Source organism: Sciurus carolinensis, chromosome 6 (genome assembly GCF_902686445.1).
Source record: "Sciurus carolinensis chromosome 6, mSciCar1.2, whole genome shotgun sequence".
Lineage (NCBI taxonomy): Eukaryota > Metazoa > Chordata > Mammalia > Rodentia > Sciuridae > Sciurus > Sciurus carolinensis.
The window spans coordinates 143,661,076-143,684,972 of NC_062218.1; the positions used below are offsets into that span (position 1 = coordinate 143,661,076).

Here is a 23,897-nt window from a genome sequence, read left to right on the forward strand (position 1 = left end):
ATTAAGGATATTGGTCTGAAATTTTCTTTCCTCGATGTGTCTCTGTCTGGTTTAGATATCAGGGTGATATTGGCTTCATAGAATGAGTTTGGGAGGGTTCCCTCCTCTTCTATTTCATGGAATACTTTGAGGAGTATTGGAATGAGCTCTTCTTTAAAGGTTTTGTAGAACTCAGCTGAGAACCCATCTGGTCCCGGACTTTTCTTTGTTGGTAGGCTTTTGATGACCTCTTCTATTTCATTGCTTGAAATTGGTTTATTTAAGTTGTGTATGTCCTCCTGGTTCAGTTTAGGTAATTCATATGTCTCTAGAAATTTGTTGATGTCTTCGAGGTTTTCTGTTTTGTTGGAGTATAGATTTTCGAAATAGCTTCTAATTATGTTTTGTATTTCAGTCGTGTCTGTTGTGATGTTTCCTTGTTCATTTCGAATTTTAGTAATTTGAGTTTTCTCCCTCTTTCTCTTTGTTAGTGTGGCTAAGGGTTTATCAATTTTGTTTATTTTTTCAAAGAACCAACTATTTATTTTAATTTTTCCAATTGTTTTTTTTTGTTTCAATTTCATTGATTTCGGCTCTGATTTTAACTATTTCCTGTCTTCTACTTTTGGTATTGGTCTGCTCTTCTTTTTCTAGGGCTTTGAGCTGTAGTGTTAAGTCGTTTATTTGTTGATTTCTACTTCTTCTTTTGACTGTGCCCCATGAAATAAATCTTCCTCTAAGTACTGCTTTCATAGTGTCCCAGAGATTTTGATATGATGTGTCTTTGTTCTCGTTTACTTCTAAGAATTTTTTTATTTCCCTCCTGATGTCTTCTGTTATCCATTCATCATATAATAGTATATTATTTAATCTCCAGGTATTAGAGAAGTTTCTGTTTTTTATTCTGTCATTTATTTCTAATTTCAATCCATTATGATCTGATAGAGTACAAGGTAGTATCTCTATCTTCTTGTATTTGCTAACAGTAGCTTTGTGGCATAAAATATGGTCTGTTTTAGAGAAGGATCCATGTGCTGCTGAGAAGAAAGTGTATTCGTTCTTTGTTGGATGGTATATTCTATATATGTCCGTTAAGTCTAAATTGTTGATTGTGTTATTGAGATCTATGGTTTCTTTATTCAATTTTTGTTTGGACGATCTATCCAGTGGTGAGAGAGGTGTGTTAAAATCGCCTAGTATTATTGTGTTGTGGTCTATTTGATTTCTGGAATTGAGAAGGATTTGTTTGACGTACGTGGATGAGCCAATGTTCGGGGCATAGATATTTATGATTGTTATGTCTTGCTGATTTATGCTTCCCTTAAGCAGCATGTAATGTCCTTCTTTATCCCTTCTGACTAGTTTTGGCTTGAAGTCCACATTATCTGAAATGAGGATGGATACTCCAGCTTTTTTGCTGTGTCCGTGTGCATGGTATGTTTTTCCCCATCCTTTCACCTTTAGTCTATGGGTGTCTCTTTCTATGAGATGAGTCTCTTGCAGGCAGCATATTGTTGGATCTTTCTTTTTAATCCAATCTGCCAGTCTATGTCTTTTGATTAATGAGTTCAGGCCATTAACATTCAGGGTTATTGTTGTGATATGATTTGTATTCCCAGTCATTTGACTCATATTTGTTTTTTGACATGATTTGGTTTCTCCTTTATTTGGCTATTCCTTTAGGCTAGCGCCTCCTGTTGCTGATTTGCATCGTTGTTTTTCGTATTTCTTCTTTTGAGAAGGGTCTCTTCAGTTCCTCTGCGCAATTATTGATTGGGTTTTTTTTTTTTTTTTTTTTTTTAACTTTAGGTTTCTTGGGTTCCTAGAAATTAATGCCCTGAGGGTAAGCAGAAAAATTTTCTGTAAGCTCGTTCTTCATTTTCTTTGCTGTAAAGAAGCTTTTTAGTTTTATGTCATCCCATTTATTGATTTTTTAATTTATTTCTTGTGCTTTAGGAGTCTTGCTAAGGAAGTCAGTTCCTGAGCCAATATGTTCAAGTGTTGGGCCTGCATTTTCTTATAGTATGTGCAGGGTTTCTGGTCTAATTCCTAGGTCTTTGATCCATTTAGAGTTGATTTTTGTGCAGGATTAGAGATGGGTTCACTTTGATTCTATTACATGTGGATTTCCAGTTTTCCCACCACCATTTGTTGAAGAGGCTATCTTTTCTGCAGTGTATGTTTTTGGTGCCTTCGTCTATTATTAGGTAACTGTATTTATGTGGGTTTGTCTCTATATCTTGTATTTTGTTCCATTGGTCCTCTTGCCTGTTTTGGTGCCAATACCATGCTGTTTTGTTACTCTAACTCTGTAGTGTAATTTAAGACCTGGTTTTGTGATGCCTCCTGCTTTATTTTTCTCACAGAGGATTGCTTTGGCTCTTTTGGGTCTCTTATTTTTCCAAGTGAATTTCATGAGGACTTATTCTATTTCTATGAAGAATATCATTGGAATTTTGATGGGAATCACATTGAATTTGTACAGCACTTTTGGTAGTGTGGTCCTTTTGACAATATTAATTCTGCCTATCAAAGAATGTGGGAGATCTTTCCATCTTCTAAGGGGTTCTAGTGTTCTGTACTTCTTTGTTAGATCTGTTCCTAAGTTTGTTTTTTTGAGGCTATTGTGAATGAAATATTTTTTCTAATTTCTCTTTCAGCTAATCATCATTGGAGTAAATGAATGCAATTGATTTATGGGTGTTAATTTTGTATCCTGCTACTTTGCTGAATTAATTTATGAGTTCTGGAAGTTTATTGGTGGAGTTTTCAGGTCTTCTAAATATAGTATCATGTCATGGACAAACAGAGATAGATTGAGCTCTTCCTTTTCCTATTCATATCCCTTTAATTTCTTTCTTTTGCCTAATTGCGCTGGCTAGGGTTTCAAGGACTATGTTGAATAGAAGTGGTGAAAGTGGGCATCCCTGTCTTATTCCTGTTTTTAGAGGCAATGCTTTCAGTTTTTGTCCATTTAGAATGATGTGGCATTGGGTTTGTTTTATGTAGCTTTTACAACGTTGAGGTATGTTCCTTCTAATCTTATTTTTTTCTACTATTCTAAACATGAATGGATATTGAATTTTCTCAAATTCTTTTTCTGCATCTATTGAGATAATCATATGGTTCTTATCTTTAAGTGATGTATATATAATATTTCATTATAATTACATTTCATTGAGTTTGGCTCTGATTTTAATTATTTTCTGTCTTCTATTGATTTTGGTGTTGATTTGTTCTTTTTCTAGGTTCTTAAGATGTAATGTTAGATATTTATTTGGTACCTTTCTATTCTTTTAGTGAATGAGCTTAATGCTATGATCTTTCCTCTTAGAATTGTCTTCATAGTGTCCCATAGATTTTGGAATGTGTATTACTATTCTCATTTCCTTCTAAGTATTTTTTTATTTCACCCCTAATTTATTCTGCTATCCATTCATCACTCAATAGTGAATTATTTAGTCTCCAGGTCTTAGTTTCTACTTTTTTGTCTTATCATTGATTTCTGACAGAATGCAGGGTATTCTCTTTCTCTCTCTCTCTTTCTCTCTCTCGCTTTTTGCATTTGCTGAGAATTGCTTGTGGCCTAAAATATGGCCTATTTTAGAAAATGTTCCAAGTGCTGCTCAGAAGAAGGTGTATTCAGTCATTGATAGATGACTTATTCTATATATGTCTGTTAATTTTAGATTATTGTATTTTTTAGTTCTGTAGCTTCTTTAGTTTTTGTTTGGATGCATTATCTAGTGTTGAGGAGTGTTAACGTTACCCAGTATTATTGTGTTGTGATCTATTTGATTTTTGATATTGAGGAGGATTTGTTTGATGTATGTAGATGCTCCATTATTTGGGGCATAAAATATTTATGACTGTTATTTCTTCTTGTAAACACTGTGAAATGACCTTCTTTGTCCATTCTGATTAACTTTGGCTTGAAGTTCACTTTATATGATATGAGGATGGAAACCCCTGCTTATTTACACAGTCCATACTGGTGATATGTTTTTTCTCATCCTTTCACCTTTAGTCTGCAGATGTCTTTGCCTCTGAGGCAAGTCGCTTGGAGACAACAGCATATTGTTGGGTCTTATTTTTAATCCAATCTGCAATCCTGTGTCGTTTGATTGATGAGTTTAGACCATTTACATTCAAGGTTATTACTTAGAAATACTTTTTATTTCCTCTCATTTTGATTTATTTCTAGTTTTCTGGTTGAATTAGAATCTCCTTTGATTGACTGTTCTTCTAGTGTAGTTTCACCCTCTGCTGGTTTTCATTTTATTCTCCATTCTTCTCTTTTTTTCATTTAAAAGTTTATTTTTTATTTGTTCTAACTAGTTATACATGACAGTAGAATGCATTTATGCATTTTGATAAATCATACATAAATGGAGTATAATTTCTCATTTTTCTGATTTACATATTGTATAGTCATCCATTTCTTCTTAATGAAATATTTCACTGTGTGTTTTGTAGTGCTGGCTTTCTAGTTGTGAATTCTTTTAACTGTTCTTTGTCATGGAAGGTTTTTACTTCATCTTCAAATTTGAAACTTAATTTTGCTGGATATAGTATTCTTGGCTAGCATCCATTTTTTTTTAGACCTTGGTATGTATTATTCCAAGACCTCTTAGCTTTTAGGGTCCTGGGTGAAAAATCAGCTGAGATCTGAATTGGTTTCCTTCTAAATTTGACCAGTAATTTTTTTCTAATTTCTTTTAAAATTCTATCCTGATTCTGTATGTTAGGCATTTTCATAGTAATGTGTCTTGGAATGACTCTGTTGTAATTTTGTATATTTGGAGTCCTGTATGCTTCCTGTATTTGGCTTTCCATTTCATTCTTACAGTGTGGGGAATTTTCTGATATTATTTCATTGATAAGATTGTGCATTCCTTTAGTTTGTATTTCAGAGCCTTCATCTATCCCAATAAATCTCAAATTTGGCCTTTTCTTATTATCCCACATTTCTTGAAAATTCTTGTTCATGGTCTTTTAACCTCTTTTCTCCATGTTCAAACTTTATTTTTAAGATTACATGTTTCGTCTTCATTGCCAGAAACTCTGTCTTCCAAATGGTCTAGTCTATTGGTGATGCTTTTTAAATTTGGTTTTTAATTTGATTTATTGAATTTTTAATTTGGTTTATTGATTCCTTCATTTCAAGGATTTCCAATAGATTCTTCTTCAGAATCTCTTATCTCCTGACCCTTTCACATCTTGTATTTTCTCTCCGGTTTCACTCCTTACATCTTTTACCTCATAGATCACTTTAACCATAAACTTTCTAAATTCCATCTCTGACATTTCCTCCACTATGGTGTCAGTGGAGTCTGTTGTTGAAGTATTCTGTGTTGTGATGGTCTGTTCCCTTGCTTTTGTACATTGTTTGTGTGTCAACTCATCTATCTGGATGGATCTGAAGCAGTGGAATTTCTATTCTACAAGCTTATAGTATCTCTATAGGTTTCTAGTACCTCTTGAATTAGGGTTGAGCCCAATAATAGCAACAACCTGTGCAAACAATATATAGAAGTAGCCTAGGTACTTTGCTCCTGTTTTGATGTCTACAGTGTTAATTGGCACAATAAGCAGAAATGGTAGAATCAGCAATTTCCATCAGTAAAAACAATAAATAATCATAAATTATGTCTGGCATAAAATCAAACAGTAGGTGTTATATATGATTTCTGCCATATTAATTATTGCTGTAGCATCCGTGGTGGGGACTGGCATTATATAAACCAATTAGTGTTAAGAGGTGTTAAGGATAGAGTTGATTAAGAGGAATGAAGAGGTAGGAGGATAGAAAAGTGTTTGCAATTTCACAGGGTGAATAGAGCAAATGTAATGATGACACAGGATCTGTTGGTTATGAACAAGGAAAAAAAAATAGAAGTAAAAATTTAAAGGAATAGGGAAAGAGAAAAGTAGCCTCCCACAAACCAGCCCTTTATGATGTTTTTTGTAAAAGTGGTCTCTATTAGTGAATACTTCTAGAATGTTTCCATTTGTGATTCTTAAATTGTTTTCAACAAAATGGAGCTAATGTGGTTCAGAAGATGCATGAACTCTGCAGAAAGGTTCTAGGTTTCTCTTATTTTACAGGCTGTTTTCATCTCACAGTGTGTTACCCCAGCCATATGTCCACACAAGTGCTTCACTTGACATTTCTAGAAAATGGGAGAAGAAGAATAAAATAGTTTATCCTCCACAGCTGCCTGGAGAACCCCGGAGACCAGCAGTAAGTTTGTGGGTAGAACTAATATCTTAATTTTGATAAAATGCTTTCAGTCTTATGTAACTAGCAATGATTTATTATTCCCTGACAAGAAAAAATTATACAACCGTTTGCATGATATTTTAATATACCAGATTTATCTCTCTTAGTTTAGAAAGGTTGTCACTGCTTTACTTGTTTTCCTTTAATAAACCTCTTGATAGACCCTTAGCTCTAAAACCAAGCAGAAAGTTTTAAGACGTACTCCAGGAGGCTTGCTGATGAATTCTTAATGGAGCATGAGGAGTTGGCAAGAATGACTTAAACCAGTGGCCAATGTTTAAATATATATGGCTTTCCAGTGTTTTATATTTGAATAGACATGTTTTTTTTCCTTTTTGTAGTACACAAACCTTTGAACTTAATGTTGAATTAATCACTGGATTCCTACCAGAGATTTATCTTATCTTTAGCTGTTCAGAATAATTTTACCCTCTCCAAACTGCTAGAGATTATTCTAGTTTGAGATAAAACACCAACTTCTAGTTTAATGTGAATTTACTGTGGTGTACATACACATCTGCTAAAAAGTTTAAGAAAGTAATACCATAAACAGGATGAGAACCTTTAAATCCTTAAAGTATGATAAGTACTTCAGAAATGGAATTGCTGTTAATTATAGATTATTCAGTTTAGTAGATATCTGAGTTATGATAACAACCATGTCATTTGCTTAGTTTTTATATGAATTTGATAACATATGTATAATTTTATTCATTTATTGGTAATGGAAATTGAACCTAGGGATCACTGGGCTACATCCCCAGGCCTTTCATTTTTTATTTTGAGACAGGATCTCACTAAGTTGCCCAGGCTGGCCTGGAAATTGTGATCCAACAGCTCCTGAGTTGCTGGAATTACAGGTGTGTGCTAGTGCACCCAACTTTTGAAAGCATATGTTTAATAAAGAACGATTGAGTTGCTAAATGTTGGTCTGAATTAGTACAGCTTTATGTATTTTAATCTGGTGGAGTTACTTTATTGATTTTTTAAAGAGCTCCCACTTGGTTAAGAAATAAGAAAAAGAGATGTTAAGAGTTTAAACAAATAACTTTTAAACTTTCATATTTTATCATGGCAGCAGAATTTGACGGTTGGATTTGTCACAGAACCTGAGCTATAAAATATTGATTCCATTTTATAATTAGCCAAAATTTAGAAAAAGTTACATATTTGCACAGACTGTACATAAAATATTATTTTGTATGATTAATGTACTTTCTTTACTTCTTACCTTGAGTTCTTTGAACTTAGACATTAATTGGAAATATGTCATGATAGTCTCTGTCAGGTTTGGAATCTGAGCAAAATTTTGTATTGTGCAGTGCCAATCATTTTAGATACTAAAAAATAATGCTTTGGCATGTATCCCAAATGTCAAAATTCAGATAATTGATAGTATTTAACCTATTTAACTCGAGGAAGTGAAGAACAATGTCAGTCTAGTCAGTTGTATTTTTTTAAACTATTTCAGTTAACTTTTTTGCCACACACGCTCACATGCACACGTATACCACACATTCTTTATTTAAGTGTCAAACATATTTGATTTGATTTCATAATCCTTTTGGAGACAAATTATGACTTTAGGAAAATAAAGTTTGGTAAATTGATATTGGTGCACCAGTTAAACTTGTTCATAAATTATGTTTGTTATGACTGAACATATTAATATCTTTTGTTAATACCTAGCTTACTTACAAGGAGTAATTTACTCACCCAGCTACATATTTTATAATACTGTATCATTATGTACAGTGTTCCCTTGACTTGCTTATCTGCTAGTTGAAAACTTCAAAATTTTTTTCTGTTATGGGGATTTGACCCAGGGTCCCTTGTGTGCTAGGCAAGTCTTCTACCACCGAACTGCATCCCCAGCTCCTTTTATTTTATTTTGAGATAGGGTCATGCTGAATTGCTTAGGATGGATTTGAGTTTGTGATCCTCCTGCCTCAGCCTCTTGAGTAGCTGGGATTACAAACACGTGCCATTGCACCTTGCTGTAAACATTTTAAAAATTAATTTTATCTCCAGTTTAAAAGAGATAATATTTACTATTCTACTTAATTCTGATATTCCGCTTTGGAATACTTAGTTATTAACTGATAAGTAGAGGTAGTAAATAAACTCTAGCAGTTAATTAAATGAATGTCACCTGTGTAGACATGTTTTAGGCCACTCAATATTTTTAAGATGACTATTCCTAATGTGGCTAGTACCAATTTCTAAACAGATTCCTATTTAGACTTAGATGTGACTTCATTATGGTAAAGAAAATAAGAGAGAAATTAAAAGGGCTTTGTTCATTACTTGTGTTTGAGTTTTCTTTTGCAGAATCTTTGAAAAGATCCATGTGAAATAAATTATAGTGAGAGTATATCAAAACTGTATAACCATTTCTATAAGAGTCATGCTTTTAATGTACGGATTAATCGGTATACTGATAATAAGCCACCTGTACGGATCCCATAAAGCTTTTTAGTAAGGACTATGTGATGCTTTTCTTCATTTGAGTTATATGCATTTAAACAATAAATTGATTTGGGGGTCGTGGGTACAGTATAGCTCAGTAGTAGAATACCTAGCATACATGAAGTCCTGAGTTTCATTCTTGGCAAGACACACACATACACACACACACAAACAAACAAATAAATAAATTTATTTTTAAAAAAGTTATTGGTTTAGATAGTTTATAGTTTAGAATTTCTTTTACTCAATTTGAATAACTATTTTGTGCATTTTGTCCTCACCCAACTTTATCTAGTATATATGTATACTATATTTATCTAGTATATAGTGTATATGCTGTTATACACAGTTAACAGCAGCGACATATAACTGTGTCTTCTGATCTTCAACCTTGCCACTTTCTTTGTTTGCTTATAGATTTATATATTGTGAATTTGCTTTGTTTATATTTAGGAAGTTCTTCAGGCTGGGGGTGTAGTTGAGAGGTTGAATGTTTAGCATGTCTGAGATCTTGGGTCCAATCTCACCAGCACCAAAAAAAGGAGTGGGGAGTGTTAATCATTTCACCTTTACAAAGTACATGTAGAGCCTTTAGTTTAGAAGAGGATGCTTGAGTAACTTTCCCCTTTATTGTAAGCAGTCCATTCCTTTTTTTTTTTCCTGTGCTCTTGCCAGGATTACTATCTACATATTTAGATTAGTTTTAAACTAATTATTGATAATTGATTTAAAAAATATGTAGTTGAAAATAAGACATATTTAGATTAGTTTTAAACACACGTGTGTGTATTATTATTATATTTTTACAATTTAAGGATAATCACATACAATTCAGGTTTAAAGATATCCCATCTTAGGAATCCATAATTGAAAAGCTTTTATAGAAAAGATTTTATCAAGTGGATTAATTTTTGCACATTAGTATCAGTCACGACACTTCTTCCCTTGCTTGCTCTCTAGGATACTTTATTGCTGAAAATGTAATTAGGCTACTGGTATAGTTTTCAGCTTGTCAGCTTCTATTGCAACTGAAATGAAATTTGCAATGTATTTGTTTTAGTTAGCTTTTTTGCTTCTTTGACTAAAAGACCTGACAAGAACAATTTTAGAGGAGGAAAAGTTTATTTTGGGGCTCAAGTTTTAGAGGTCTCAATCCATAGACAGCCAGCTCCATTTCTCAGGGCTTGTGGTGAGGCTGAACATCATGGTGGAATAGTGTGGTAGAGGGAAGTAGGAAGTAGCTCACATGATGATCAGAAAGCAGAGAAAGAGACTTCACTTGCTAGATTAACAAAATGTATACCCCAAAGGTACTCCCCCCAATGATGCACTTGCCAGCCACACCCTACCCTCCTCCAGTTACCACTCAGCTAATCCCACGAGGGGATTAATTCACTGATTGGGTTCAGGCTCTCCTAACCCAGTCATTTCTCCTTTAAACCTTTTTGCATTGTCTCACACATGAGCTTTTAGGGGATACCTAATATCTAAACCCACCACAATATTAAAAGATGACCACTTTAGAAAACTGCTGTTTCCTAAGGTATTTGAAAATTTCCAACAGGAGTCAGAATGTTAGAAAGTTTTGAGATCTCCTTACTCTCTTGTGCCTTGAATGTTTTCTGATTAAAAAAAAAAAAAATGCAAGTAGCGATAAAAAGGAAAGAAAGTGGATTTTAGAGTCAGAGAGGAAACTTTGGAAGGTATACATGCTAGACCTTGAGTTACTGCCTTGTTCTTTGACTTCCAGTTTTTCTCTTACAAATTTTGTGGTCTTGGGCAAGTCATTTGAGTTCTCAAATTTTCAGTTTATGAAAGGATTATAAAATGTTTCCTTTCCCACGTCATAGAGTTAGACTAAATGAAATACTGGGTCTGAAAAGTGCTTTATGAACTATAAATTGTTTAACAGGTGATTAATTAAAAGGAAAGAAACAGAATATGTCCATTACTTGAAATAAAGATAATAAAAGCTGACCAGCAAAATGTTTTCAAGATACTTTCATCCAAACCTTTTACTGTTCTTCTGAACAGAGATGTTGCAAATGTTAGCACACACTAACCATTTTTTATAGTTTCTATTTATTCTTTAGTAATTTTTTAAAAAAAAATTTGGGATGCTGGAGATTGAACCCAGGGTGCTTAACCACTGGGCCACATCCCCAGCCCTTTTTATTTTTTTTTTTATTTAGAGACAAGGTCTCATTGAGTTGCTTAGGCTTTGCTAAGTTGCTGAGGCTGGCTTTGAACTTGCCATCCTCCTGCCTCAGTCTCTTGAGTTGCTAGGATTATAGGTGTGTACCATCATGCCTGGCTTCTTTAGGAATCTTTTTTTTTTTTTTTTGCGGTGCTGGGGATTGAACCCAGGGCCTTATGCTTGTGAGGCAACCATGCTACCAACTGAGCTATCTCCCCAGTGTTATTTAGTAATCTTTTAACATAGTGTGAATTAAGAAAAATCCAACTTTGTGTAGGGAGAAAGAATCTCCAAATCTTTAATATGTTTTATTTTTTACAGCAGCATTTTTATTGGGTATAAAAAGCAGAAACTTGAACAGTGTATGTCATTGTCATTTTGATAAACTTAATACAGTTTTTTTTTCCCCCCTATTTGTAAGGAAGTCTACCACTGTCGAAGACAAATAAAATACAGCAAAGACAAGATGTGGTATTTGGCAAAATTGGTAAGCTAAAATAACTATTACTATATGATGCTTAAGAAAAAAACCATGAATCCCCTCCACCCCCATTATTTGAACAGTACATACATATCTGTCCTGATTTTCCCAGTGAGGAATATAGCTACATGTTCGGATAATCAGAAGATAATGTAAAAAATGATTGTTCAGAGAAGTATGATTTTTGCTTGTTTTAATCTTTCTTCTGAGAAACTAAATCACATTGGATAGATATTCACAGTAGAGGCAACAGGAGTCTGAGCTGTAACCAAGAGCATCCAGGAAGCTAGCTTACTTCTCTTTAAAAGTTGATTAGACTTACTTTAATACTGTTGATTTTTAAGTTTTTCCCCAAGACATGAAATTTATAAATGAGAGAAAAGCAGCAAATAGTTGTCATTTATCCTGCAGGTGAAAGAGATGCATTTAATGCTAATCGCATTTGTTGCCAGTCTGTGATCTCTCTTGTCATGCTGTTCTCTTTTAATGTACTTAAAACTATTACATTCTAGGCTTTATGGTGTTTAAATTCAATTTTGATTTAAAGATGGGTGGTATCCCTCTTCACACTTGTTTTCTTGTTATGTAGGTTTAAGTCACTGTTTCTAGAAGTTATTTAGATTATTGTAAGCCTTTTGCTTTTCACTGAAAAGGGAACATTGGTTGTGTAAACTAATTTATTTATTCTCTCTGGTCTGTCACCCTTTAATTCTAGATACGAGGAATGTCCATTGACCAGGCTTTGGCTCAGTTGGAATTTAGTGATAAAAAAGGGGCCCAAATAATTAAAGAGGTAAGCTTGTCTGGCTGGGAGTGGAGGAGATAAGGACATGCAGCTATCTTTTAGGTGTTAGTACACTTAGCCCAAGCCCTGAATTTCCTGAATCTTCTGGTGTAAGTATACACTGTATATAATATAGATTTAGATTTAAAGTACTCAGTTTTATTAATTTTATTTCTCAGGAATGCAGTATGCTTTAAGCATTTTTCCCCCTGAGATACTTTTATTTGCACTACACATTTTTTTATTTTTTAATCTATGAAGTGATTAATCTTATTTTTAATGATTTGGGGCTTGGTGTAATTTTTAGAAGATTGTTTGGGGGGGGAGATCAATTCTAAAAGACAGCTTATGATTTTGTAACTAGCTGAATGGAAGGAACAGTGGAATGGAACCATGAATTGGAATCTCGTCCTTTCTCTGATATTTTTCTTGTGACCTTGGACAAGACATTTAACCTGTCCAGTTCTGTTTTGCATCTGTACACTAGGTGGAATTGGATGTGGTGGTTTCTAAAGATCATTCCAACTCCTAGAGTAGCTGATTCATTAGGTACAAGTGTGCTAGTGGTAATTTTGCTTACTCGTTCTAGGCCTATGGATATCCCTTTTTCAAAAAACTGTGTTCACTATTACAGGGATTTCAGCATTATTCTTTCTTCAGTTAATTCTCACTTGAAGTCAGTTCTTACTTTTCAGTTTGTAGTTGAATAGTTAAGATTGGTAGATTCTGGCTTCAAAGGTTCCCATGTAAAGCTTGGTCTTGCTTAAACCAGTTCAAAATGCATGCACTAGGTGTCTATTGTATACTCAGCATTGAACTTCATTCTTTAAAGGAGTAAAAGATCTGGTTTCTATTATTTCTGACAAGTTGTCCTATTTTTAAAAAATGTGTTCTCAAGGAAGTTAACTTTTTTTTCTTTTTTTTTATTGTACAAAAATGGGATACGACTTCATTTCTGTGGTTGTACACAATGTAGATTCACCATTCATGTAATCATACATATACATAGGGTAATACTATCTAAGTCTATTATCTTTCCTTCCTACACCCTCCTGCCCCATTTTCCTCTACATCATCCAAAGTTCCTTCATTCAAGGAAGTTAACTTAATTGAAAATATCTCTGGAGTATCAATGTATAATTTTGGCTTCTTTTTTAGAAAAATTAGCTTCTTAAAGGCATTTCTCAAGTATGATTTTGTGAACTGATGGTAATAGTTACTTTGGATCCAGAGTTTAGAATTTTCAGTAAGATGTAGCTCTTGAATTTCTTGAACTTTTTGACGAGTTCCTGACTGAAAGGCATCATGTTCCTTGCCAGGGGCCCTGCTTATAAGCACTGCCGTGTTCCTTTACAGCTTACATCTGCCACTTAAAATCCAGCAGAATAGATGGCATTCGGGCACTAACTGTTGTGTCTGAGGAGGGAAAGCTCACTGTATTTCTTATCCTTAGTACTTTTGTCATTTGTTTTTCTCTTTTAAAATTGACTATAAAATGGAGACCCATACTTAGCAGTTGTAGTACAGAGATAACAAGCGTTGAGAAATTTAGTCGTGTTCTAGTTCAGGATTAACCATATGAAGATGCCTTTTTTTTCCTTGTTTAAGGTTCTTTTAGAAGCACAAGATATGGCAGTGAGAGACCACAATGTGGAATTCAGATCCAATTTATATATAGGTAAGATTTTTAATATTCTTAGCATTAAAAAATATCTTTCAGTGCTGATGCCTTATTCTCTAATGACCGTCTTTGATATCTAACTGCTTTGTCACCTAATCTCTGCCCTACTGACGATATTTATTCTGCTTAAGTTAAAAAATTTCATCTCAGACTGGGAATATAGCTCAGTTGGTAGAATGCTTACATTGCACATACACAGCCCTGGGTTCAATCCCCAGCACCACGAAATAACAAACGACAACAACAAAAAAACCTCATCTCAGCTTGCCTGGAATTTATACCAACAACCATACCTCCTCCTTAAATTCAGATTATTTATGGTTTTCAATTGAAATATCTTCCTTTAAAGCTGACTTCTTTATAACTAATTTTATTCTGGTACATGCACAAATGTAGAGGGAAATCAAATTGGCAACTCAGAAGATGGAGGGCCACAGTAGTTCAAAATCATGAGCATTCTCTTCTGGGAGCAGCATGCATGAATACAGGGAAGAACCCAGAATCACTAGACGGATGAAATGGATAGGGAGCCAGCCCATTTGCTTAAAGCCTGTTGCTGACCTTTCCTGCTCTAGGATTCTGAATATCAAGTCAAATTTAATTAATTTTATTCAATTTCATAGGGATATGAGATCCTAAGCAGTTAGACTTCATAATAGATTCAGATACAAATGAAATTGGGTTTGTCTTTAAATCTTTTTCACAAACTGTCTTTAAATCCTTTTCAATAATTATACTAAAGAGAGAGAGGCTCAATAATTATGGTGTGTGGGGGGGAGGCTGAGGAGCTTAGTCCTGAGGTGGGGGGGGCTGAGGAGCTTAGTCCTGACATCCTACATGAAGGAGCAAAGTTCAGTGTTGCCATTAAGCAAAAATATACTTAACCAGTCCTATGCAGATGGGCCTTTAATTCTGATGAAAAATCTCTGCCCTATCTACAGTCTATAGAGTTTTGTGTACAAATCATTTTTCTTAAATAGGATTGAAAAGTTTGGACTTGTCTTAAATTTTTAAAAATTTATTAAATATTTTGATGCCTAAATTCATAATCAAGAGATGAGTATCCTCAGGCAGATGAAATATCTTATTATCATGCCATGTTGGACATTTCATCCCTATATTTGCCAAATTTCTTAATAAGAATCCTATGAGGTTTTTATGTACTCAAACCTTACCACAGACCTACTGAAGCAGAAACCCTAGGGGACAGACCTGGGAAACTTTAATAGGTACCCTAGTGATTCTTATAAAATGTGGGAAACTGATAATCTCCTTTCGTTCTTGGAAAGGCCTAGTTATTGCATTTCATAGACTTCTCTTAGAATTTTGAAAGACTAATTACTTATTGATGACCATTTTGGTTCATTAATGGCTCTTTCAGGGCCCTGAAATAAGTGTACTTATTTAAAGGAAAATTTTTTTTGTAGCTTGTGTTCTCATTATAAGGTAATTCCTTCAAATGCCTGTCATTGGTCTAAAGCTAATATCTGGTGTTGTATAACAACAGATTTAGAAAGTTCATTTCATTTTCAAACTTATAATGATGACTAATGACATTGTGAACAGATCTTAACAAGTGGACATGAGCTAAAGTCACTGTGTAGTGATTCATGGCATTTAAAATGATTCACTATAGGGAAAGTGATCAGCTGACTTTGTACATCAATCTTCTAGGATTAAAGTGATGAAGTGGGAGTTGGGAGGACTTCTGATGTTAAAATGTGAAGAATTGCAGTTACCTAAATAATAATAATTGAAAACATTGACAATATTTTAAATATATGATATCCATTGGGCATTATCTTTAGAAGAGCCTAGGCCATTCCCATTTTTGTGACTTTTCATGTTTTCTTTCATTTAAAAATTATTTGAATATCTAAACTGTGCATACCACCTACATAATTGGCAATGATATACCTTATATATCAGTTTAAAGCATCTAGCACATGTAATTTTGTTCTTTGACAGTAAAAATCCTTTGGAAGAATACATAAATTGTTCTAAGTTGGAGCAAAGCCATGTATATCATTAACATTGTATGTATTTGGAAACTTTGAAACTTGTTTCAGAATTGTAGTAAATTTCCAAAGATACATCTAATTAAGAATGTTATTAATTAGCAGAGGATGGTTTTCACAATAATTTTTGTTCTTTGTGGATGTTTTGGGGGTAGTACAAAAGGAATGTAAGTGGTTGAGCAAGTGATTTCTACAGATGAAACATAAGCATTTATAAAAGGTAGTGTATGATTTGGGAGCAAAAAGAGTAATACAGATATATACTATCAGTATGGATTAGAGTAGTCATGGAGATTTTCCAGAAAAAGTTTGGCTTTGTGGGTGGGTTTTTGGGAATCTGGAGTAGGGTCTAGGAGAAGAGCAGATATTTTTTAAAGTGGGTAACCACTTAAGCAAAGGCACATAGACTGGAGTGAGCAGAAATCGTGTGATACAATGAGCAGAATAAAGTGAAAGAGGTGCAGTAGATAGAATTGGAAGAGTAGGTTAGGCCTAGGTCCTAGGGGGCTGAACATGGCAGGTGGTGGCATTTGCTTCAAGCTGTTTTGAAGAGGAACCACAGAAAGTTTTGGAGCAAGAGATTTATGTTATTAAGGAAATTCTCTGAGATTATTAACTATAAGCGGTAGTTTTGAAATTGTGCTCTGAGGGGCCTCTGGGATATCTTGGTCTTGTTACACCCTTGGAACCCATTACAGAGCCTGGTACCTGGTAGGTACTCAAGAAATATTTGTCCAGTGAGGGAGTGGCAGCATTGTGGGTCTTTTCTGCCTGTGTTTCAGTGAGAACAGATTCACATGACAGTGCTTTATATATTGGGTGCCCGCATATTATATCATTTTAGTTGCAGTGGTTCCATAATAAGGCAGTTCGAAACCCCTAACATACAGGATTATGAAGGAGAGATTGGAGGACAGGAGACCAGAAACCTGTTTGAAAGCTCTACTAAGTCCTGATTTCACTGGGAACTCTGGGTGGCACTATGTTAGTCAGTTTTTCATTTTTTTTTTTTTTTTTTTTTTTGCGGTGCTGGGAATTGGACCCAGGGCTTTGTGCTTACGAGGCAAGCACTCTACCAACTGAGCCATCTCCCGAGCCCCAGGTTTCATTTTTGTAAGAAATACCTGAGACCAGTCAGTTTTAAAGGAGAAAAGTTTTATTTTGGCCCACAGTTTTGGAGGTTTTAGGCCATGACTGACTGGCTCTGTTGCTTTTGGGCCACTTGCAAGGTAGCACATCATGGTAGGAGTGTGCAGTGAAGCCATTTACCTCATGGCTGGGAGGTGAGAAGAGAGAAAGAGAGGTTCCTATAGCACCTTAAAGGGCATTCCCCCAGTGACCAGAAAACCTCCCTAAAGTTTCTGTCACCTCCCAACAGCACCAGAATTCTTAAACTTGGCCTTTGGGGGACATTCCAGATCTAAGCCGTAGCAGTGGCTGTCTGAGGCATTTCTGTTCCTGTATAATAAAGAGCATTGGCATTTCAGAACAATGAATGCTTTTGTTTTGACACAAAGATATGATGGCATTATGTACTGAAAGAAGGGTAGATGACCTTTCATGGCTTTGTGATGGAATCATGACTGGCGTTTAGCAGGTATTGTGCTTCTGTTCTTGGGCAGATCTCTGAATTTTGTGCTTCTGGGGAGATGGAAGGAAAATGGGAATTTAAACAGACCCCATTAGGGTTGATCATTGTGTTTTGATTGATTATATACTGTGTGCAGTTAGCTAGTTTTAATGCTTCTTTCACTGGTATTGTGTTCCTTGTCTTCAGGGTGTTTGGAGATTGGTGCTCAAATTGGGTGCAATAGCAGTTTTGGATAGAAGCAGCCATCTTGTTTGTGAAATGCTTTTTAGAAGTTTCCTACTCACTTCTGTCTCACCATTCTTATTTGTAGGTTTTCTCCAGGCAGGTTAATCCAGGGAACTCAGTGGTGCCCTCAAAGTGTGTAAGCTGCTTTCTTCTTGGAAATTCTTACCAGTGCCTTGAGTGCTGAGTAGACTTGGACTTGGACTTGGCGTAAAGGCAGTGGCACTTTACTTACTTCACCGAGACCTCAGGCAGCTTTCTTAATCACTTTCATCCTTAGCAAGGGCTAGGAGAATACTGCTGGAACGCCCTCCACGACAGGATATTGTGATTAGGGGTTGTCCCATATTACTTAGATACTGTCCCTGTATTTATAAAGTTACGTTATAATACAAATGTAGGAATACCAAGTGTTGAAATGGATGGGGTTGATATAAATTCTGCAGAATTTACTTTCTTAAAAGGTTTATTAACTCAAAAAGTAAGGACTAAATACATTTAGAAGATAGTAGAAGGTGGCTACTACTATGAGTGAACAAGTGATCAGTTTTTATGTACTATTTAAATGATTTCTTCCAAATTTAGACTTTGATAAGGATAGATTTTGATAGACCACATGACAGAAGGGAGCTGAGGGTGAAGATGTGCTGTCCAAGTTCCTAAAACTGACTGTGAATCAGAATTTCAGATGCGAGTATTTGCTAAGGATTTAATTTTGAGGGCTCACCCTAAATATACTAAATTAGAATCCCCAGAGGTGGGGTATCAGTATCATATTTTAAATGTGCCCCTAGGTTAGTCTGGTGTAGCTGGTCTTAGAGGCAGATTTGGGAACCCCTGGTTCCCATGGCTGGTCATAACAGGTAGAAGAATAAAATTAGAATTCTTTACCTTAGCCTCCAGGGCCCTATGTAATCTGTCTCCCATCATCATCTCTGATTCCTTTCTCTTTTTTGTACCACACTTTCCCTGGCTAAGCATACTTTAGCATGCTGCTCTTTTTTTCTTCCTAAAACAAACCACGTACATTCCCTCCCAATGTTCCCTCTGCCTGGAATACCTTCTCTCTAGACATTTGCTCGGATGACTCATTCTCACCTTAGATCTTCCTCAGGGATGCCTCTTGACATCCTTGGTATGAAGTTACCACATTAATCTCTGTCACATCTCTGATTTAATTAATTCATAGCACTTGCCATCAACCAGTATTACTGTGTTTTCTCCCTCCAGAGTGTAAACTGTGTGGAATTAGCAGCCTTGCCAGTCCTGTTCACTCCTGTGTGTTCAGCTCCTAGGATAGCGCTTGACCCTTTGTGCTCAGGAAATACTTGTTTTGAGATGAACCTGCTTCAGCCAGCCGGTGAGCTCATGTAATGAATGCTAGGATCTAGGTAGGAAAGGACAGGAGTCCTCCACTGCTCAAGCTGTGGTCTTGTGGGTAGCAGCCATTTCCTGTAACTCTCTCTTTCCTCCCTTGCAGCTCAGTCCACCTCAGGGCGAGGCCAGTGCCTGAAACGCATCCGTTACCACGGCAGAGGTCGCTGTGGGATCATGGAGAAGGTTTATTGCCATTATTTTGTGAAGCTGGTGGAAGGACCACCCCCTCCACCCGAGGCACCGAAGACAGCAGTCGCCCATGCCAAGGAGTACATCCAGGAGCTTCGCAACCGGACCATCATTCATACTCTGTGATGGGGGAATTCGGACTCCACAGTGTATATATTTTGCCATTTATTTTTTAAAAATAAAAAAATACAACTGCTTTTTATGATTTGTCATTGAATTATTGAAACATGGTGTATCACTGCAAGTTTCATATGAATATTTATAAGGTTTTGCCATCTCTCTTGAGCCTCTGGGTATGTTCATATGCATTTGCAAGCTGGAAGGGGAAATCAGCTTAAACCTCAGTAACACACTATATTTCAGAAGGGTTTTGGAGTGTCCTTTGAAGGAAATATTAGCTTTTCAACTGGTGTCCTGCAGATGGCAGCTTTGGTACAGGGCTTGAATAGAATGTCAGGAGAAGCTTGTCCTGATTTCACTTGATTTTCTCTTGGGACCAGGGGAGGGTGCAGTGGGAAGTAAGTGTGGCTGCATGTTGCTTCATTGCAGTATTTTAGGGCATTTTCAGCAGTTCTGATTTTCCTTTCACCCTTGGCACAGGCCAGTGTGTGAAGGATTATATATTCCTTTACTGTTTCAGCAGTAACTTGAAATTAGAGGAGTTAAGTATTCTAATCAAAAACTTGGTAAGCCCTTCAAATTTCTGGCTTTTCCTCTGGTCAAGCTAAAGCCTGTTTTCCTCTCCTACCAACAGTGCTTTGGATATCTTGTTCAAGACCTATTCATTTTTTCAAGGTGAATTCAATTGCTGAGAGAGGACTTGAGTCAACCTTAGCATTGCATTCTAAAACAAGACAGTAGGTGGCACTACCTCACCTCTTGTTAGCAGAAAATCGATCCTGTCAGGTTAAAGTGTTCAGCACTACCTGGTTTCCTTTAATACACATGTTTTCATTGACAGGAATCACTCTTTGTCCATAGCTATGTGGATAATGTGTCTCACACTTTTGTAGGCAAAGGAAGGATCAGAGGTGCATGCTTGTTAATGTAAACATCTGGGCCCTAGCCCTACCCCATTGATTCTGATTCATTAGGTCTTGTGGAGGGGCTAGTTCCACTCTGAGAACACTACTGTAGAGAATGAAGAATGTGGTTTAGTGCCATGTTTTTATATGGCATCAGTAATAACCACTAATTACTGGGACCCTGTTATTTGCCAAGCTCTGTGCTAGTATTGTATGTAACTCTTCACAACATCCTGCGAACCTAAAAATTGTTTTGCCACTTTACAAAGGAAAAAACCAAATCATACAAAATTCAAATAACGATCACAGAGTCACACAGTATGTAAATATTGGTGCTGTGACTTAAATTAGGTTTCCAAAGAACCTGGCTCTGCATTCCTAACAAAAACTGGGTTTTTGACTCTCTCCAGTTAAAAGTACTTCATGGGTAAAAAGGCATCAGGGCTCAATGGAAGAAATCAAAGTTTGGGACAGATTCCTTTTGAATCCTAAGCTGTATAGAGTCATGGAAATAACACTGGTATGTAAAGGCCAATATTCATTCCGGTCATTGTGTGTTCCTTACCTACAAAGAAGACTCTTGACACATCCTTTCCCTTCTGGCCTCTATTTTACTCATCTATAAAATGAGCTTGGTGTTCTCTGAGGAATCACTTGAAGAATTTGTTAAAAAAGGCAAATTCCTGGGTTCTACTCAAAATAAGTAAGTCTGAATTTCTGGTGTGGGAGACCAGGGAACCCCTGCTTCCGTGATTTGCTTGTTGGAGAATCACCAGGCCAGAGGATCTCCGTGTTCTATTTTAGCACAGGTGCTCCGTGATTCTTAGCTTTAGAGTTCAGAGTTCCTCAGATGCGACTCAGATAAACCTAGTGGTGACATGAATGCCATGCCATGACTGTAAATTATGTAAATAAGCACACTGCCTCAGTCAGGCTATGAAAGCTATTTTGAAAAGGGTAAGGGAAAAATTGAGGTTTTTTTTTTTTTGGGTGCTGGGGATTGCATGATAAGCATATGCTGTACCCCTGAGCTTCACCCCCAGACCCCTCACCCTGAATAGAATGTCATGAGAAACTTGTCCTGATTTCACTTGCTTTTCTTGTGATCTAAGAAAATGAAAATGTGCTTGTGATCTAAGGTTAAGCCTTCATTTGGAACTATCATGGTGTGTGATAAAGTATTAATAGCCAATATGTAGCATTTACTGTGTATGTGGTACCATTTTACGCATCTTATATATATGGTCTCATGGATTTTTCCCATTGTGACTGTGATGTGGAGAACATCTTGTGAGTCTCCACAGCTGAGAATGTACTTTCTAACATAAAAGAGCACTGTGGTCCCCAGTTGAAGCTTGATTTTAGTTTTCAGAACTGATGCCCAGTATTCCTGATTAATGCCGGTCCCTGAATCCTTGTAATTTTCTTTCTTTTTCAAAGAATTTTGACAGACTTAAACTTTTGTCATTGGAGTGGATTATATTCAGAAGCACACGAATCCCACGAGCATGCAGCTCAATCACTGATCAGCTGGTGAAGGAAGGTGCCCAGGTAACCCCCATTAGGTCAGAAATAGAGCATTCACAGCAACCCTGGTACACTTCATGCTCCCTTCTAGGCACTACCCACTCTCTGCTCCCCAAAGGTAACCAACCATTTTTCTGACCTCTGGCATATATATATATATATTTGAGTTGTCAGCTCTTTTTTTTTTTTCCCAACTTGGCATAATTCATTGAAATATCATTATATGCCTTGTGCTGAGGTATAGCCAGTGAACAGAGTAAATATGACCACTGCCCAATGGAGCTCGTACTGCAATGGGAAAGAGATTCCAAATCAGTCAGAGCAAGTGTTTGCTCTGCTGCATACAGACACAAAGGGATCAGAGACTAGAGAAGCAGATTCCACCAGAGATCTGGAAAACAAGTTTTTTGTTTTGTTTTATTTTTAAGTTTATTTCCTTGTAGAGAGGCAATGAGAGGCAAGGGTAAAAACAGCAAATGTGTGGATCAGTGAAGAGTTCTATTGACTCAAAGGGTTTTGCTGTTAAGAGTATGAACATTAGGATCACTTCATCCCTCCACGATATCTGTGTAGGATACAGTATGGTATACATACTATCTTTGCAGCTGACTTGGATTCAGCAAACTTTATAAGGCTCTAGCTAAGTCCCAGAGAAAGTCAGGTGAAATGTACCACAAACATTGCAAATAAAATGAACGTGTTTCTCTGAAAGTGATGAAGAGTAATTAGATTTTTTCCCATGCATTTTGTTTTAACAGTTTGCAGTAACAGTTTTAGTTGTTTACAGGGGGCTCAATCACATGTGTGGTTTTAAAATGAAATGTTTTTGGAGCATGTGAGCATCCAGACAGATTCCAAAGCAAGAGAAAGAGCACAGGTGACCTGACCTTAAGAGAACTGGCACCTCTTAAGCCTCTGTTCCTGGTATAACTGTCCAGGATCAGATTTCTATTTGAAAGGTCTATGCTTTATTCTTAAATTAAACCAACCTAGTGTGAATTCTCTTAATGTATAACTTACAGTCAGGTGCAATGGTGCACACCTGTAATCTCAGCTACTGAGGCAGGAGAATTGCAATTTCTAGGCTAGTCTAGGTAACATAGAACTTGTCTCAAAAAATGAAAAGAAGCAAGCACTTGGCATATAGTTCAGTGTTAGTGTGGGAGGTCCTGAAATCAATCTCCAGTCCTGCAGAGGGAAAAAAGTATAATTTTAGGATTTATCTATTATAAATACTTTGAGTAAAAGAGGAAATATCGGTAGATGAATTTTACTTGTCCACTAAATTTTTTTTTTAATGTTTTTCCATTAGAGACTTGAATGAATGAATCATTGTTATTCCACTTTGGAAAGCAAGGGATGGCAACATGGAGAATTTAAAGAAAAACATAAATGAATTGAAAGTGTTGTTTAATGTGAAATGTGGAGGAACATATTCTGGAGTCTATTTGAGGAAACCTCTAAACCTCCTAAAGATCATCTATAAATTCCAGGTGCCCATAGTGGACCCTACAGTTTAAAAAAAAAAAAATTGTGATTTTAATAATTTAAGTGTGACTAGCCATAGTTCTTCACTTTCCCCCTACCTATATCCTTGCTTTTTGTGCTGACTTTGCAGCTGCTCTCATTAAGACTAGAGTCTTTGAATCTGGGCTGGCTTCGGGACGACTTTGGCTTTGTGTTAAGAGTGGCTGTTTCCAGTTGTAAGCCTTGGCTTAAGAGACCTTGCTTGCTTCCTCTTTCCTTCTTGAGCCACTGCTGCTGCTGTCTAAGTATCCCAAGCTGCACTGCTAGAGGCCGGGAGATCACATGGAAGGGAGCAGTGGGCCCTGGCTGACAGCCAGCCAGCTTCTCAATGGGAGAGAACCCAGCCTATGGGACCAGAATTGACTACAGAAACTTGAAAATCCCAAATGAGACTGGAAAGCCACCCCCACACTGACCTATAGACTCAAGAACAATAACAACATCTTATGGTTTAAGCTGCAGAGATATGAAGTGTTTTGTTAAACAGTAATAACTGATAAATATTTCAAAGTTTGTACCCTATAGAAATTGTCTATCCTTTTTAAAT

The 23,897-nt window shown here is 36.2% G+C and overlaps 1 protein-coding gene across 2 annotated transcripts in view; it reads left to right on the top strand.

Moving 5' to 3' along the window:
- Mrpl22 (mitochondrial ribosomal protein L22) overlaps positions 1 to 19,468 on the top strand; it is a 38,611-nt gene extending 19,143 nt beyond the window's left edge. Inside the window, exons 3-7 of one of the 2 annotated variants that reach the window (XM_047556882.1) lie at positions 6,088 to 6,223; positions 11,350 to 11,415; positions 12,125 to 12,202; positions 13,802 to 13,871; positions 19,186 to 19,468. In XM_047556882.1, coding sequence (XP_047412838.1) covers positions 6,088 to 6,223; positions 11,350 to 11,415; positions 12,125 to 12,202; positions 13,802 to 13,871; positions 19,186 to 19,397 — 562 coding nt within the window. In that variant the 3' untranslated portion in view covers positions 19,398 to 19,468. The remainder of the gene's footprint in view (positions 1 to 6,087; positions 6,224 to 11,349; positions 11,416 to 12,124; positions 12,203 to 13,801; positions 13,872 to 19,185) is intronic. The other variant, XM_047556883.1, reaches the window with a different exon arrangement.
- Positions 19,469 to 23,897: the final 4,429 nt, after the last annotated feature.